The sequence below is a fragment of the Salvelinus alpinus genome, chromosome 26 (assembly GCF_045679555.1).
Source record: "Salvelinus alpinus chromosome 26, SLU_Salpinus.1, whole genome shotgun sequence".
NCBI classification, from domain to species: Eukaryota; Metazoa; Chordata; class Actinopteri; order Salmoniformes; family Salmonidae; genus Salvelinus; species Salvelinus alpinus.
The window spans coordinates 3190290-3206864 of NC_092111.1; the positions used below are offsets into that span (position 1 = coordinate 3190290).

The following is a 16575-nucleotide window of genomic DNA, read 5'->3' on the forward strand; positions in this document are numbered from 1 at the left end:
TTTTAGGTGCCCCGTTACCACGGCGACCGCGGCCATCCCCCGACGTCGTAATTCACCACGCCAGAGTTTCCAGGCGCTCACATGGGACGGTGAGACAGTTGATAGACATGTCGTAACAGTGCTGTGTAACGGCCAAGGTGGCTGCAGCCAACGCACATCTGGGGTGGTGAAGCAGTCTCACCAGAGCATATCACAGTCACAGGGTGGGCCTAATTGGCGCGCTCACCGACGTGTACCCTAACATATCAGTTAGTCTGATACTGCCCCGCTGCTGTAGTATGTTTTGTGAAGATGTTTTCGAAATGCTCAAAGTCCCTATATTCGTCTCAGAATGTCTTGGTGTGTCCCTTTGCTTCTTTGGTTTCAGTTTGTTCAATCTCGGTGACAGTGGACCGAGATAGTGGATCTCTAGGTCGAGTCAACGTGTACATCGTGGTGTTTCAGGTCGGCTATCTCTGTCGGGTCAACGTTGTACCTCAGACGTGTGTCTTAGCCTTTTCCACGGGGCTGCAGCAAAGTGAGGGCAGCCCTGTCTGTCTGATAGCCCTAGGTGGGATTTGTGCTGTGGATTAGTGAAAGACACTCCACAATCCAGCCTCTCTTCTTCGGGTTAACGAGCCTGGAAAGGAGCCTGCGGGGCCTTGGAACCTGGTGCAGCCATGACGATCTGAACTAGCATGTTCTGCTCACCATACACACACACACACACACACACACACACACACACACACACACACACACACACACACACACACACACACACACACACACACACACACACACACACACACACACACACACACACTAGCACTGAATCACTTATGCAATACCAGTAGCCTAACCTTTTCTTCCTCTGCAGGTGCTTTGGTGGCAGTGCACAATACCTACAGTATGCCCTGAAGGTGGGCAATCCTGCTATTAGGGGCCCCGGGGCCTCTACAGTTACCTAGCTCAATCACGAGTTAGTCTGTAAAGGCTGCTTCACAACAGACCGAGGGCTTTACAGCCCGTCTAACAACCTTGATGTCTGACATCTCTCCTCTCTAGATGAGGATCAATGCCATCTTTAACGAGCAGCACTTTATCCGCTTCTCCTGTTAGAAGCTCACACACAACTCAGTATGACATACACACACACGCTGACACAAACATTAATTGAATATAGATCCAAAAGAACACATTCTCATACATATAAGATTCTCATGAATATATACAGTCTAGTATATCTTCCTTAAACACACGCACACACACACACACAGAGACAGACAGACACACTCATATACACACACACTCTCGCAAACACAGAAAATCGGAATCACAAATCGGCTTAACACGTCTGTGAATTAAGCCCCTTCCGTTACTCTCTGTTTCCTATTATAAAAGCATTGTCAGCCGCTGAATCGGTTACAGGTACCCTTAGCTCTGGCCTGTCTCTCTCTTCCTCAATCCATCTCTCTCCCCCTTTTCTCAGTGTCCCAACATCCATCTAACTCCTCTATCCCCATTCCTCTATCCCTATTCCTCTCTCTGTCTCTCTCTCTCCCCCCTCTCTCTCCTCTCCTCCTGTCACCCTCTTTCCCATTACCCTCCACTGTCCCCCCCCCCCCTCTCCAGCCCGCCCTCGTTGTTTCTTGCTGAGATGAAACTCCTGGAGGGAGAAAGATAGGCGAGATAGAAAAGAGATAGAAAGAGAAAGGGAAAATGCAAGAAACAGAAAGAGAGAGAAAAGCAAGAGAAGAGAGAGGAAGAGAGTGAGAGGAAGCAAGAAAGAGAGAAAGAGAGAAAGATGCATGTTTTTACAGAAAGATAGATTTAGGGTTGTATAAACTTGGATTTTTTTACAAGGACATATACATGATACTACCCTCCACAACATAACCTTCACTCCAAATCAAAACTCCAAACCTACATCCTGATTTTGGACAAAATGACCTGGAAGGATTTACTACCAAGGATTCTTACTGTTCAGTCGGAAGCTACCTCGAAAGCCTAGAATGAAAAGAGCATTACAATAATCTCTAGATATTTAACTTCATAAAGAACAGACCCGGCTGCAACATTAATTTGCACTGAAGAGAGAAGTGAGAGGTGTGAGCCCAACAATGGCAGCAGAGTTCCTCTCCCACCGAAATGCAGAGGCCTCTTTGGCCCCCTGCTCCATGGCTTCCCTCTGTGCAGAGGTCACCACAGTCCAGTACCCCTTGGATATGAAAAATGACAAGGCACGGAAAGAGTACAAAGAGAAGCTCCTCATGGACAATCCAGAGACACTTTTAGTTGACTGCTACAAAAATGCTACAAAGGTAAGCAACCTAATCTTCCACACAGACCTTCCCTGGGCATGGCACACAGCTATACGAGCACTCTACCCCTCTTTTAAGAGAGAGGGTACAGGCGGAGGGTGGTAAATCGGAATACTGGAAAACGAGGACCCTGAGACTGAGAGACCTTCTGTCAACCTGTACAACAATGGAACAGTGGTTGGAGCAGGGCAACTTCCTACATTTCCAAAAGGACTTCCACAGAATCAAAGAGCACGGCAGCAGAAGCATTCTCTTGGTGACGACTCCCCCGCCCCGAGCCAGCCTGATCACACCTCTTCAAACTGTCCTGAAGACGAGGATAGTCTCCCCCCCCAGCACTGAACACACCCAGGTCCCACAACTGCACTGCTCCTCCATCATTGAGAGGGATAAATTCACCGAGCTGGAGAGAGACATGGTGGAGCTCAGAGAGCTAGTCCACACACTCCAGACAGCACAGACACACAAAACAGACCAGCAAACCCAAATTACAGTAGGACAGACCACGTATTCACCCTGCACACCCTAATTGACAAACAGACGAACCAAAACAAAGCCAAAGTCTGCAGGGCCTACAGCAGCACCTAGATCTTCTGCACAGATTCTGCCAGACCTGGGCCCTGACAGTACATCTCAGTAAGACAAAAATAATGGTGTTCCAAAACAGGTCCAGTTGCCAGGACCACAAATACAAATTACATCTCGATACTGTTGCCCTAGAGCACACAAAAAACTATACATACCTTGGCCTCAACATCAGAGCCACAGGTAACTTCCAGAAAGCTGTGAACAATCTGAGAGACAAGGCAAGGGCTTTCTATGCCATCAAGAGGAACATAAAATTCAACATACCGATTAGGATCTGGCTAAAAAATACTTCAATCAGTTATAGAACCCATTGCCCTTTATGGTTGCGAGGTCACCAAACACCAAATTGAGACTCTGCATGCAGAATTCTGCAAAAAATATCCTTTGTGTAGAACGTAAAACACCACATAATGCATGCAGAGCAGATATAGGCTAATACCGGCTAATTATCAAAATCCAGGAAATATTTAAATTCTACAGCCGATTCCCAAACCTTCCATAACAAAGCCATTACCTACAGTGAGATACATCTGGAGAAGAGTCCCCTAGGCATGCTGGTGAGCGTATCCTTGCTATTGAGAGAGGCCGCCGTAGGCTGACCTGGCTCTCAAGAGAAGACAGGCCATGTGCACACTGCCCACAAAATGAGGTGGAAACTGAGCTGCACTCCCTAACCTCCTGCCAAAATGTACGCCCATATTAGAGACACATATTTCCCTCAGATTACACAGACCCACCAAGAATTTGAAAACAAATCGAATTTTGATAAACTCCCATATCTACTGGGAGAAATTCCACAGTGTGCCATCACAGCAGCACAATTTGTGACCTGTAGTCACAAGAAAAGGGCAACCAGTGAAGAACAAACACCATTGTAAATACAACCCATATTTATTTCTATATTTACCCTATTTGCACATCGTTATAACGCTGTATATATAGACATAATATGAATTTTTAAATGTCTCTGTTCCTTTGGAACTTTTGTAGTGTAATGTTTACCGTTCATGTATTGTGTATTTCACTTTTGTTTGTGATCGATTTCACTTGCTTTGGCGATGTAAACATTTGTTTCCCCTGCCAATAAAGCCCTTTGATTTGAAATCCATTGAACTGAGAGGGGAGAAACAGAGAGAAAGTGGTATGCCGCCACAGCATCAGTGGTCTGAACGCCGGGGAGGACACAGCCTGAGCGATTCTGACAGGCCATGTCTGCTCAGTTTGTTCTCCAATCGGCCCACACGGTCACCAGCAGGGTGTACACACACACAGCACACACGCGGGAAGACCGACACACAAGACAAATGAACGAGGGAAAGCGAGTAAAGAGGAACAAGGCTTCGTTTCTGGACCCCTCACTCCAGAGGTTTGGCTGGTAGAGAGAAGTGAGAAGTGACTCGTTTCGTGACAAAGCGATGAAAGGGCAGCAAGGAATTCAACACATTCCCTCTGGTTCCATCCAGAGCGCTTTATGAAAAATAATACTCTACCACTACTGAGCCACCCATTAGGGCTACACGCGTCGCAGTAGCATGAGGGGAAGCGATGTGTGCTGACTCCAGACAATCAATGAAACATCCGCATATGTCGGCTACGTCACCATCGTGTATTGACTCTCTGATGCTCTGCTGCTCCAATGCCCCACAACCCACTGATGCATAAAATGCTACTTTATTCTTCGCCCACCCATTGGCACCAATGAATTAACATGACCTCTATTCTCTCCCCTCACTCCTTTCTCCTCTCCCCTCACTACTCTCCTCTCCCCTCACTCTTCTCCTCTCCCCTCACTCCTTTCTCCTCTCCCCTCACTCTCCTCTCCCTCAGGGTGCAGTGATCACCCCAGCCATGGACCACACCATGTCCATGCAATCTGCCAACATGATGGGCCCGCTCTCCCAGCAGATGAACCATCTGTCCCTGGGCACTACAGGAAGTGTGAGTACTGTACCACCCAAGGACCCATCCATACGGGATCTACTCGAGCTAAACCCTAAACCTCTGAGAATGTACCGTTATACAGCCCATATATCCTACATCCTGTACTCTCACTCTGAGAATGCAGCTACTGTATCTGTAGTACCGTGCCTCCTGTATTTGATATACACATAGTGTATGCTTTCTGCCTAAGCATCTTAGACATGTGCGCATACATTTTTCATATGGGTGGCCCCAGCGGCAATCGTACTCCCGACTGAGTCACATAAGACCGTATCTACTAAGGTAAAATCATATTTCTGTGGAGACACAGGAAATCGTATCCGCACACTTCCAGTCAGATGCAGTTTTATTTTTTGAAGTTGCTGAGCTTTCGGTCAGTCGACTTTCATCATAGCACATCTCCACGAACAATAATTAAGTAAATGTGCATCTGACTGGAAGTGGGCAGAGACTTTTTCCTGTTTCTCCAGTTTTGCCTCCAACACCTTAACTAATCAGCTCTGGGTAGATTCTGCCTAAAATCATATTTTTTCTGAAAGGAAAAAAGTATATTTTACGGACTATATCAGGAGCACAGCTGTATCTTTTTATTGACTCCAGCCACATAGTATCACTGTCAAATCTGTACTGAACAGTATCAGTACAGATATGGTTCATTGTCAGTGTCCATGTCCTTATCAAAGAGTACAGGATTCTATGGTCAATACAGTATCTACAGCACAGAATTACATTCGTTCTGCATTTACCTACAAGAAATGTCTGGATATATCCCTAAAACTGTCTCCACATCCACGAGGGTAATACTATCACTGTGTGTGTGAAAAGCAAGATGTTTGAATAGCATATTTCCTTTATACACTATCCTAAAGTTTAACAGATTTCCTGGTGACTAGAACAACAGGCCTCTATGTGAAGTCCAGGCGATATTATGGCTCCTCTAACCCACTAAATCACACATCAACCATATCACTCAATCCATATTCCTGCATACCCCCCCCCCCCAAAAAAAGGAACTCCCCCTCGTGTCAGGATCAAGCAGATTCAGAGGTGTCACACACGATCCAGTCTCCCATTTCCTGCTCTAACACTACGGCTCCAGAGGCAGAGGGGGCTTAGTTTGCCCCAGCACTGTGTCTTGGGTGGAATGTGTGAATGAAACAGTGCCGTATTGTACAGTTACCGCCGGCCCCATGTGTTTCCAGGTGAGCTGTCAGCGACTGCGACGCCATGTTGGCTCTGGGATGAAAGAATGTCTCTAATCTCTCCCAGCTGTGCTAACACGTAGGGATTAGAGCGGGTTAATCTACGTTGATGGGTTTTGATATGTGATGGAAGGAAAAAAACGTAGAAAATATTCATAAAAAAAGCTTCTTTCTGCCCTAGTACAACCCTGAGGCACTGTACTGTATGTAGACTATATGTGCTCCATGTAGCATGCAATGCCCTAATAATCTATGGGAAAGAAGCCATATGTGTTCTTATTATGTGGTCTGGAGCCAGATGTGAAAGCCCCTTTATGGTTGCTTCATAGGAGAAACCTGTGGAAATAGGTTTCAATGGGATCTTGCGATGGTCTATATAACTAGGTATATTTACATTCTTTAAAATGGAGTGTTTACATATTGTAAGCTGTTTTATGTCATGTCATTCATCCTGCTCTGTTTTTACGGAAAGGCTCAGTTTAGCACCTGCCTATCGGCAGTGTCTGTCCTCAGAGTCAACAACTAAAATGGCCACCACAACTCAGAATACTTTTGGCTGTTCTCGTTGTCCCTGTGGCTACATGGCTGGGGCTTTTTTTTTTCTCTCTCTCCCAAAGGAAATATACGGAATGTTCCCATTCTGCCCCAGCAACGGCGATCGTAGGCTTCCGAGAATACAGCCGTGTTTTTACGGTAAAGAATGTGTATAGGAATGTCGGCCCCCGGTTAAACGGTGGTGAAGGAAGTTCCTCGTTACGAAACAGAGCTGGTTTTGAAGGTCAACTCTGTTCTACTCTGCTAACAAAATGTGTTGGTAACATCACTCACTTTGACAATGTTATTGTCTAAATCACTGTTCTTGTTTTTCAGTTGGCATTCCTTGATAGTGTTTCACATGCATGATATTGCTACTTTTCATGTACACTACCGTTCAAAAGTTTGGGGTCACTTAGAAATGTCCTTGTTTTTGAAAGAAAAGCAAAAAAAAAATGATGATTTTCAATGGAATATCTACAGTCGTGGCCAAAGGTTGTGAGAATGACACATATATGAATTTTCACAAAGTTTGCTGCTTCAGTGTCTTTGGATATTTTTCTCAGATGTTACCATGGAATACTGAAGTATAATTACAAGCATTTCATAAGTGTCAAAACCTTTTATTGACAATTACATGAAGTTGATGCAGAGTCTTTTTTTTTTTTCAAGACCTCTGCAATCCACCCTGACATGCTGTCAATTAACTTCTGGACCACATCCTGACTGATGGCAGCCCATTCTTGCATAATCAATGCTTGGAGTTTGTCAGAATTTGTGGGTTTTTGCTTGTCCACCCGCCTCTTGAGGATTGACCACAAGTTCTCAATGGGATTAAGGTCTGGGGAGTTTCCTGGCCATGGACCCAAAATATCGATGTTTTGTTCCCCGAGCCACTAAGTTATCCCTTTTGCCTTATGACAAGGTGCTCCATCATGCTGGAAAAGGCATTGTTCGTCACCAAACTGTTCCTGGATGGTTGAGAGAAGTTGCTCTCGGAGGATGTGTTAGTACCATTCTTTATTCATGGCTGTGTTCTTAGGCAAAATTGTGAGTGAGCCCACTCCCTTGGTTGAGAAGCAACCTCACACATGAATGGTCTCAGGATGCTTTACTGTTGGCATGACACAGGACTGATGGTAGCGCTCACCTTGTCTTCTCCGGACAAGCCTATTCCGGATGCCCCAAACAATCGGAAAGGGGATCCATCGGAGAAAATGACTTTACCCCAGTCCTCAGCAGTCCAATCCCTGTACCTTTTGCAGAATATCAGTCTGTCCCTGATGTTTTTCCTGGAGAGAAGTGGCTTCTTTGCTGCCCTTCTTGACACCAGGCCATCCTCAAAGTCTTCACTCTTCATAACATTCTGGAGTATATGCAAATTGCCATCATACCAACTGAGGCAGCAGACTTTGTGAAAATTTATATTTGTGTCATTCTCAAAACTTTTGTCCACGGCTGTACATAGGCGTACAGAGGCCCATTATCAGCAACCATCACTCCTGTATTCCAATGGCACGTTGTGTTAGCTAATCCAAGTTTATCATTTTAAAAGGCCAATTGATCATTAGAAAACCCTTGCAATTATGTTAGCACAGCTGACAACTGTTGTCCTGATTAAAGAAGCAATAAAACTGGCCTTCTTTAGACTAGTTGAGTATCTGGAGCATCAGCATTTGTGGGTTCAATTACAGGCTCAAAATGGCCAGAAACAAATAACTTTCTTCTGAAACTCGTCAGTCTGTTCTTGTTCTGAGAAATTAAGGTTATTCCATGCGAGAAATTGCCAAGAAACTTAAGATCTGATACAACGCTGTGTACTACTCCCTTCACAGAACAGCAAAAACTGTCTCTAACCAGAATAGAAAGAGGAGTGGGAGGCCCCGGTGCACAACTGAGCAAGAGAACAAGTACATTAGAGTGTCTAGTTTGAGAAACAGACGCCTCACAAGTCCACAACTGGCAGCTTCATTAAATAGTACCCGCAAAACACCAGTCTCAACGTCAACAGTGAAGAGGTGACGCTGGGATGCTGGCCTTCTAGGCAGAGTTCCTCTGTCCAGTGTCTGTGTTCTTTTGCCCATCTTAATCTTTTCTTCTTATTGGCCAGTTTGAGAGATGTCTTTTTCTTTACAACTCTGCCTATTAGCGCGTCACGTTGTCCCTTTATTCTCCCTGGGAGCAGCCATGTTCCTGCGGGCAATAAGATCTAACGCTCCCACTCCTACAGGTTAACACTGGATCAGACTGGAAAACAAGATAGGTTGCTGCTAGTACCAATCCTCCACACAGCTGGTAGTTCCTTTTCTTACTAGCACCGATTCTGCTGATAGCAGCTTACTTACCATGTCTGAGATGTGGTTGTCTCACCTAGCTGTCTTAAGATGAATGCACTAAGTCGCTCTGAATAAATGTAAATAAGCATAGAAACGGATTCCCGTTCTGGTAATTCTAAGTCCATGTGGATCATTTTTCACCTGGTCTCAAAGGGCCTCACATGGTGTTCTGGGAACACGGCAAGTCGTTTCAAAAGCATGCCGTCTTCAATGACATATCCATTTCTGACGGATGTCCACATGCTTCTCTCTCGCTCTGCGTCCAAATGCCTGTCTATTGGATTAAGCCCAGGGTAATATGTGAAGTGGAATAGAATGCTCTGTTGACCAATCAGGCTGGTTCCACCAGGCTAGTGATGCCCTGCAGAGGAAGAGGAACGTCTTGTGACTATCTCTAAAGTGGAACTCATTAGGATCCATTCTGATGCCCCGAGTTGGTGCCCGATATGTTCTGTAGACAGACAGGCAGATAGAGAGGGTCTTTCCTGCACCCCGCTGGTGCTCTTGGCTGTGTGGACAGTACAGAGAGAGGGACCTTAAGAAGTCCACTCACACCAGCCTCATTAAGGACCCACACTGAGGCCGCCTCGCGCTCATCAAACACATGCCATCTGCTCGAGGCTTGGTGTGCGTGCGTGTGTGCTTGTGTGCACACGTTCGTGTACCACATGTGTGTACAGTTCCCCCATATACACTGAGTGTACAAAACATTAAGAACACCTGCTCTTTCCATGACATAGACTGACCAGGTGAAAGATACGATCCCTTATTGATGTCACCTGTTAAATCCACTTCAATCAGTGTAGATGAAGGGAAGGAGACGGGTTAAAGAAGGATTTTTTAGCCTTGAGACAATTGAGACATGGATTGTGTATGTGTGTCATTCAGTGGGTGAATGGGCAAGACAAAAGATTGAAGTGCCTTTGAACGGGGTACGGTAGTAGGTGCCAGGCGCACCGCTTTGAGTGTGTCAAGAACCACAACAGTCATCACGCTCAACAGTTTCCCCGTGTGCATCAAGAATGGTCCACCACCCAAAAGACGTCCAGCCAACTTGACACGACTGTGTGAAGCATTGGAGTCAACTCAATATTAGGAAGGTGTTCCTAATGTATTTAAAGAGCTTCATTTGGCTGAAACAGGGTATTGCCCGACAACACTGTCCAAAATGATCTTGCTCATTTAAGCCAGTCATTCTAAATAATATTACGTATGATGTCAGCTGTCAACTTCCTGACACGTCAGTTCCCCGGTGACAGTAAAGTCATGGTCATGTAAATGGAATAACACACAGGGTCAGAGAAGCTGAAGAAGTCCCTTCCTTTTCAAGCCACGGAGAGATATAACATTTCAAAACGTCTCTCTTTTGACACACCGGTTATTGATATCACTAATTAAGTTCCGCTCCCCTCCATTTGCTTTCATGCCCTCGACACAGGTGAGTTAGCAGAGTAAGCTAATGGAAGGTGCCGAGGAATTGGTATGCAACGGGCGCCGTTCGCCAGAGCAGAGGTCACAGCGTGAATTTCTCTAGCACTCTCCTAGCGGATTGTGGGCTGAAAGGGAAGGAGAACGAGAACGAGGGCGATACAGGAAGAGTGGGCGTGAGAGAGACGGAGAGTGAGAGAGAGGGAGAACCAAAAGAGAGCGTTGCAAAGTCAGGAAGTCAGACATGCCACCTCACCCCATCTGAAGTGTGACAACTCCCTCACCTTCCTCCCCTACCATCTCCCTCCCCACCCATCCTCCCAGGGTGTTGGTGGCCCTCCGCAGCAGGGAGAGAAGGGGGGGTAAGTTAATCACCCATGTCCATGGCCTTTAGCTCCTCTCATTAGTGCTGTGCGGCGGAGCCGTACCCGATCCATTAGCGCCAATGCCGGTAATGACACTCCACAAGCGTCGGGCGCCAGGCCAAGAGAATGGGCCACCGCCACACTTTTCATTACTGGGAGGGGAGGCAGGGAAACGAGGGAAAGGAGGGAGAAAGGATCGTCCTTCCTTTTCTTGTTAAAAAAAGGGAAATCAGCAGGAAGAGGAGAGGCAACCCAGCTGGGTTTTTATTATCAGGGCTTATCAGGCGTTATAGCTGAAAGCCTCTCTCACACGAACACACATATATTGTACACTGGTGAGGGGAGGGCATAGACTGTTCTACACATTATGTAGACATTCTACACACAAGCATGTGCTGATGAAAAAGCATACATTTATTTAACTAAACTAGGCAAGTCAGTTAAGAAACAAATACTTATTTACAATCACGGTCTACCCCGGGCCAAACCCGGACGACACTGGGCCAATTGTGCGCCGCCCTATGGGACTCCCGATCGCGGCCGGATGTGATACAGCCTGGATTCGAACCAGGGACTGTAGTGACACCTCTTGCACTGAGATGCAGTGCCTTAGACCGCTGCGCCACTCGGGAGTAGCGTGTCTGTAAAATGGCTATTCTGCAGCTCTGTTAAAAGACCTGGTATGAAATATAGGCCATGCACACACACACCAAAACACACACACTTGCGCACACACTTGCGGAGGACACACACAGCCACTGAAGCAGCTCAGGGTGATCTGAGTGCTCTGTTTCCGCTCTCTCTCCCTCTTAGGAGGGGGCATTTGCCTCCCTGTGAAGTTCAGGACCAGCACTAGCCTCCCATAGTCAGACAGCTATGTTAAAAACACACGTCTGCCTCACAGCACCCTCCCAAGGACGGAAAGGGAATTACAAGACCATATATACTGAACAAAAATATAAAAGGCAACATGCAACAATTTCATTGATTTTTCTGAGTTACAGTTTCACATGACTAGACAGGGGCGCAGCCATGCAGAATGAGTTCCTCCCCAAAATAGGTCTGTATTACAGACAGAAATACTCCTCAGTTTCATCAGCTGTCCGGGTGGCTGGTCTCAGACGATCCCGCAGCTGAAGAAGCAGGATGTGGCGGTCCTGGGCTGGCGTGGTTACACGTGGTCTGTGAGGCCGGTTGGACGTACTGCCAAATTCTCTAAAACAACGTTGGAGGCAGATTATGGTAGAGAAATGAAGTGTTCTGGCGACAGTGCCGTCTCCTCCCCTTCATCTACACTGATTGAAGAGGATTTAACAAGTGACATCAATAAGGGATCATAGCTTTCACCTGGATTCACCTGGTCAGTCTGTGTCATGGAAAGAGGTGTTCCTAATGTTTTGTACACTCCGTGTATATGGGCAGATTAGTAAGTGGTGTGTTTGACCTGCAGAGTGGATCCCATGCAAATTGAATATGTGGTGGAATGTTGTTTTAACCGTAATGTTAAATCACTTGGATCACAACAGTTTGACGTGATTGATAATAATGAACTAACATATTGTTTCTGTTTCCTGTGACCTATTGATTGTTGTTGTTCCAGTACATGACTGCTGCGGCTCCCGGGGCGCCTATGCAAGGGACCTACATTCCTCAGTACACGCCTGTGCCTCAGACAGCCGTCCCTGTTGAAGTAAGTTAGCCACAGACACACACACATTAGTTTTACTATCCTTGTGGGGACCAAACAATTTATGCCCATTCAAAATCGTATTCTCCCTAACCTTAAACGTAACCCTAACTCTTAAACCTAACCCCTAAGCCTAAATTAGCCTTTTTCCTTGTGAGGACAAGTGAAATGTCCCCATTTTTCCTTGTTTTACTATCCTTGTGAGGGGTTCTGGTACCCACAAGGATAGTAAAACCAAAAAACACACACAGACACACACATGGACACACACTCATACACAGATGCATGCACACTGGATGCACACACACACATACACTCCTAAGGACAGAAATGCATACCGGTACACACTCTCTCACACACACAGATAGACATAGACACACACACGCACAAACGCGCACAGTGACACTGCGACATCCGCTCAATAAGAACTGCCGCGCACACGTGCTGCCGCGGCTTGCTCCTGTTGAGCGTGCCGAGTGTGCAGCTCAGAGCAGGCGGGCACACGCTGAGAAATGATGAGTGTGGAAGGCTGTCCGGAGGGCTGACGGCACCGGGCCCATTCAGATGGAGCATCAGCCTGTATCAGATGACAGGCGCTGAATTGAGACACACTGCCGGCGGAGCTGTCCCTCTCCCGGATGGCCCGTGTGCTCAACACACACATCCTTCAGCCCCAGGCCTCTGGTTAGCGAGCGGCTGCCCAGCCGACAACGCCCTGACACCACCATCCATCTCCCACAGCTCCACAGAGGAGAGGATAATCAGGAGAGAGCCACCCTTCATAAAGTCACCGGCTGGAGAGAGAGAGAGAGAGACGAGCGACTCGGAGACATAGCGTTAGCCCAGGGGTTCCTCTTGTTGTCTCTCTCACCTATTCCGTTCTCAATGCCGCACATGGTGGATGCCACCATCAGTGAGGTTCTATATATCAGCGCTGTTGAGATGAGCTGCAGACAAGGAGTGTCTCGGAGGACGATGTGTAAACATGGTGTTGAGATGAGCTGTAGACAAGGGGTGTCTCGGAGGACGATGTGTAAACATGGTGTTGAGATGAGCTGCAGACAAGGGGTGTCTCGGAGGACGATGTGTAAACATGGTGTTGAGATGAGCTGTAGACAAGGGGTGTCTCGGAGGACGATGTGTAAACATGGTGTTGAGATGAGCTGCAGACAAGGGGTGTCTCGGAGGACGATGTGTAAACATGGTGTTGAGATGAGCTGTAGACAAGGGGTGTCTCGGAGGACGATGTGTAAACATGGTGTTGAGATGAGCTGTAGACAAGGGGTGTCTCGGAGGACGATTTACAAACATGGTGTTGAGATGAGCTGTAGACAAGGGGTGTCTCGGAGGACGAATTACAAACATGGTGTTGAGAGCGTCCTTGACATCTTGTTAAGGTGATAGAGATGAGACCACGATGGCTGACGTTCAGTGAGGTTAGGACGTTAAACCTTACAGTAAATACAGTAATGAAACCCTTACCCTCTCACATGCAGCCGTGTGACTTTCAAAGCAGAGTTTGTTTTGTCAAGGCTACTGTGGTATTAGGTGTAGATGTATTTAAACAGATTGGTACATGATTATGCAGAGACATACATAGAATGCGATGTCATACGATACACTACTAGACGGTTACATTGCTTTACATGGAGGATGATGTCACGTCCTGTTGCCTCACGCCCACTTCCTGTCCCCGTAGGGAGTGGTCACGGACGCCTCTCCTCAGTCAGTGGCCCCCTCGTCGCATGACGTGAGTGGGCAGCAGCAGCAGATCCAGGTGGACGGGTCCAGCGACCATGTTGCTTACTCATACCAGTCCAAGTGAGTATTGCTGCCATCTTCTCACTGTACACATCAACAACACATCCTATTTCCCGATAATGATTCTGGAGTCTATTTGGTTAGGATGACTAAAACCTGTCATTGTCTATTGTTATGCCATCTCGTAGCTGACTATTTGCTGTTTTGTTCTTTTACATTGAGTTTTTTGGGCTGTTGACTAATTAAAAGGGATAGTTTACCCAAATTACAAATGATATGTTTCCTTACTCTGTAAGCAGTCTATGGACAGGGTATGATGACAATCCGTGCTTTGGTTTTGTTCACCTGGACACTGTTTTCGAATGGCGTGTCCGTAGACCGTTTACACTGCACGGTATGGAAACCAATATGTAATTTTGTCATTTGAGAGAACTATCCCTTTATTGTCATTTTTAGTGTGTGTGTGCATTATGATGATTACCTTGCCTTTGATTCTCTCTCGCTGCGGTTCTTCTCTTCCTCATTAGATAGCGACGGACGAGGAGAATATTCCTGTGACAGCGTTGCCTTGTGACAGGGGGGGTTGGCTGCACTGAGAATGTGGAGAGAAGAGAGATTGCTTCCAGATTGCCCAGGCACCAAAAAAGAGACACTTTTTTTCATTTCCTACCTGGCCTAAGAGAGTTACAGAGAGAGAGAGAGAGAGGAGGGAGGGAGGGTGGGGTCGCTGGGCACAGTGCAAAGAGTTGAAAATGTTTAGTCTGGCAACCTGCCAGGTGGGCTGGGCTTCAGCTTGACTTTCTCAACTGAAAAAAAGAAGAAAAAAAAATAGGGAAATGTTGAATGCGCAGGTAGGTAGGTGATGAGTTTTATTTTATAATTAGAAAAGGGGAAGTCAAAGTTTGAGATACACAGAGATTGTCTTCCTTAGATATTAAGCTATGATTTCTTTTCACTTTTTTTTTTCTTCTCGTTTAAATTTGAGTTTTCTAGATATATTCGAAATAAGTGTTTTTCTTTCTTGAATCTTCATGGCCTTAATTTTAAGGGCGTCAGAGGACTTTTTACAGAGAGTAAAGTCTGGCGTCTCGTTGAAAGTAAAAAGCGATCTGAATCAGTCTCTTGGACCACTTTGATGGTACATGATACTGCAGGGGTTGAGCTAAGAGACATTAAAAACAAAATCTATCACATAAGCTGTACAGATTTAATAGACAAGAGTTTTTTTGTTTTTTTTTCTTCGTTAGAAGAAAACTTTGATAAATAATTATGTCAGAGGTTACTAAATCTAAGAGAGAAAAAAGTAAATGTCTGCTGAGGAAAAGAGTGGGAAAAGATAAAAGCTTTGAGGAGATTTTTCACAATGAGTAGGGACAAAAAGACACTGCGTTGTAGAAAATGCAGTCTGTTGCAAATGCTGAACTTGTTTTTATTATCAGAATTATTATTTTACATGGCAAAATCGCTGTTGATGACATTAGCGCTTTTACCTGCTACATTTGACTTTTTTTATGAGCTTGATGGTGTTTTTAGCCCGCTTTGCTTGTCACACTATAAAAAAGAAAAAAAAGAACAAAGAAAAGAAAGAAAAAAATATCTAAAACAAACATAAAACGGTAGAAAAAAAATTTGCGCAGTGATAAACTTCGTAGATTGAGTAGGAGCTTACGGCTTAAACCAATCAGTGCAAAAGCAATAGAAGAAACTGTTGACAATTTCTGTAGTCTTTCCTAGTTGTGGATCAAATGCAGCCCAAGGATGGCCATTTTTATACCAAAGATGAAGTGACACTCTGATCCAGAGTTTTCTTTTTCAGTTTTGTTGATGTTGTTGATGTTATTGTTGATATTGTTGTTGTTGCTGTTGTTTTTAAATTTGACCTTGATGGCCGAACCAGTCCGTACTTTTCCTTTCATTACAATGACATGTTTTGGCTAACGCTACCTTCCACGGTTGTCGAACCTATCACACTGACGTCAAAACGGTATTTGAACGTTTGATGCAACTAGTGGCAGTTCGACCTAACGTCCCTCTCTACCACTTAAATTGTCTTTCCGTCTCTCATCTGTCGTGTTCCACTCTTTCGCCAACTATGGGGGCGTTCCACCGGTCAACAAATAACCAATACACGATAGGAAATATTGGGGAATGTTGCAGCTCGCTCCTCGGCCATTGATGCATCGCTTCTGTCTTTGTCGGCTCACTGGTTTCTGCCTCGGCACTGTCTCTATCTCATTGAATCAATGACACCTGAACGAAACGGATACATTTTCTCCCCTCCCCTGGAGTCTCATTGACGTTACCCTGCATATTTTTTCCCCTCTCTCTCCAGTCATCCAGACAACACATAAAACTCTCCGGCACATTTCTGTCTGCGTGGACGTAAAACACGTCCTGCTATCCCAGGCACTATGTACTTAGGAGGACAGG

The 16575-nt window shown here is 45.8% G+C and overlaps 1 protein-coding gene across 2 annotated transcripts in view; it reads left to right on the forward strand.

The window, feature by feature from the left end:
• Window positions 1–14857, forward strand: part of LOC139554450 (RNA-binding motif, single-stranded-interacting protein 3-like) — a 243065-nt gene extending 228208 nt beyond the window's left edge. For both annotated transcript variants that reach the window (XM_071367259.1, XM_071367260.1), the window contains 4 exons: window positions 4719–4829; window positions 12298–12387; window positions 14084–14205; window positions 14673–14857. In XM_071367259.1, the coding sequence (XP_071223360.1) occupies window positions 4719–4829; window positions 12298–12387; window positions 14084–14205; window positions 14673–14676 (327 nt within the window). In that variant the 3' untranslated portion in view covers window positions 14677–14857. The remainder of the gene's footprint in view (window positions 1–4718; window positions 4830–12297; window positions 12388–14083; window positions 14206–14672) is intronic.
• The last annotated feature ends 1718 nt before the right edge of the window (window positions 14858–16575 follow it).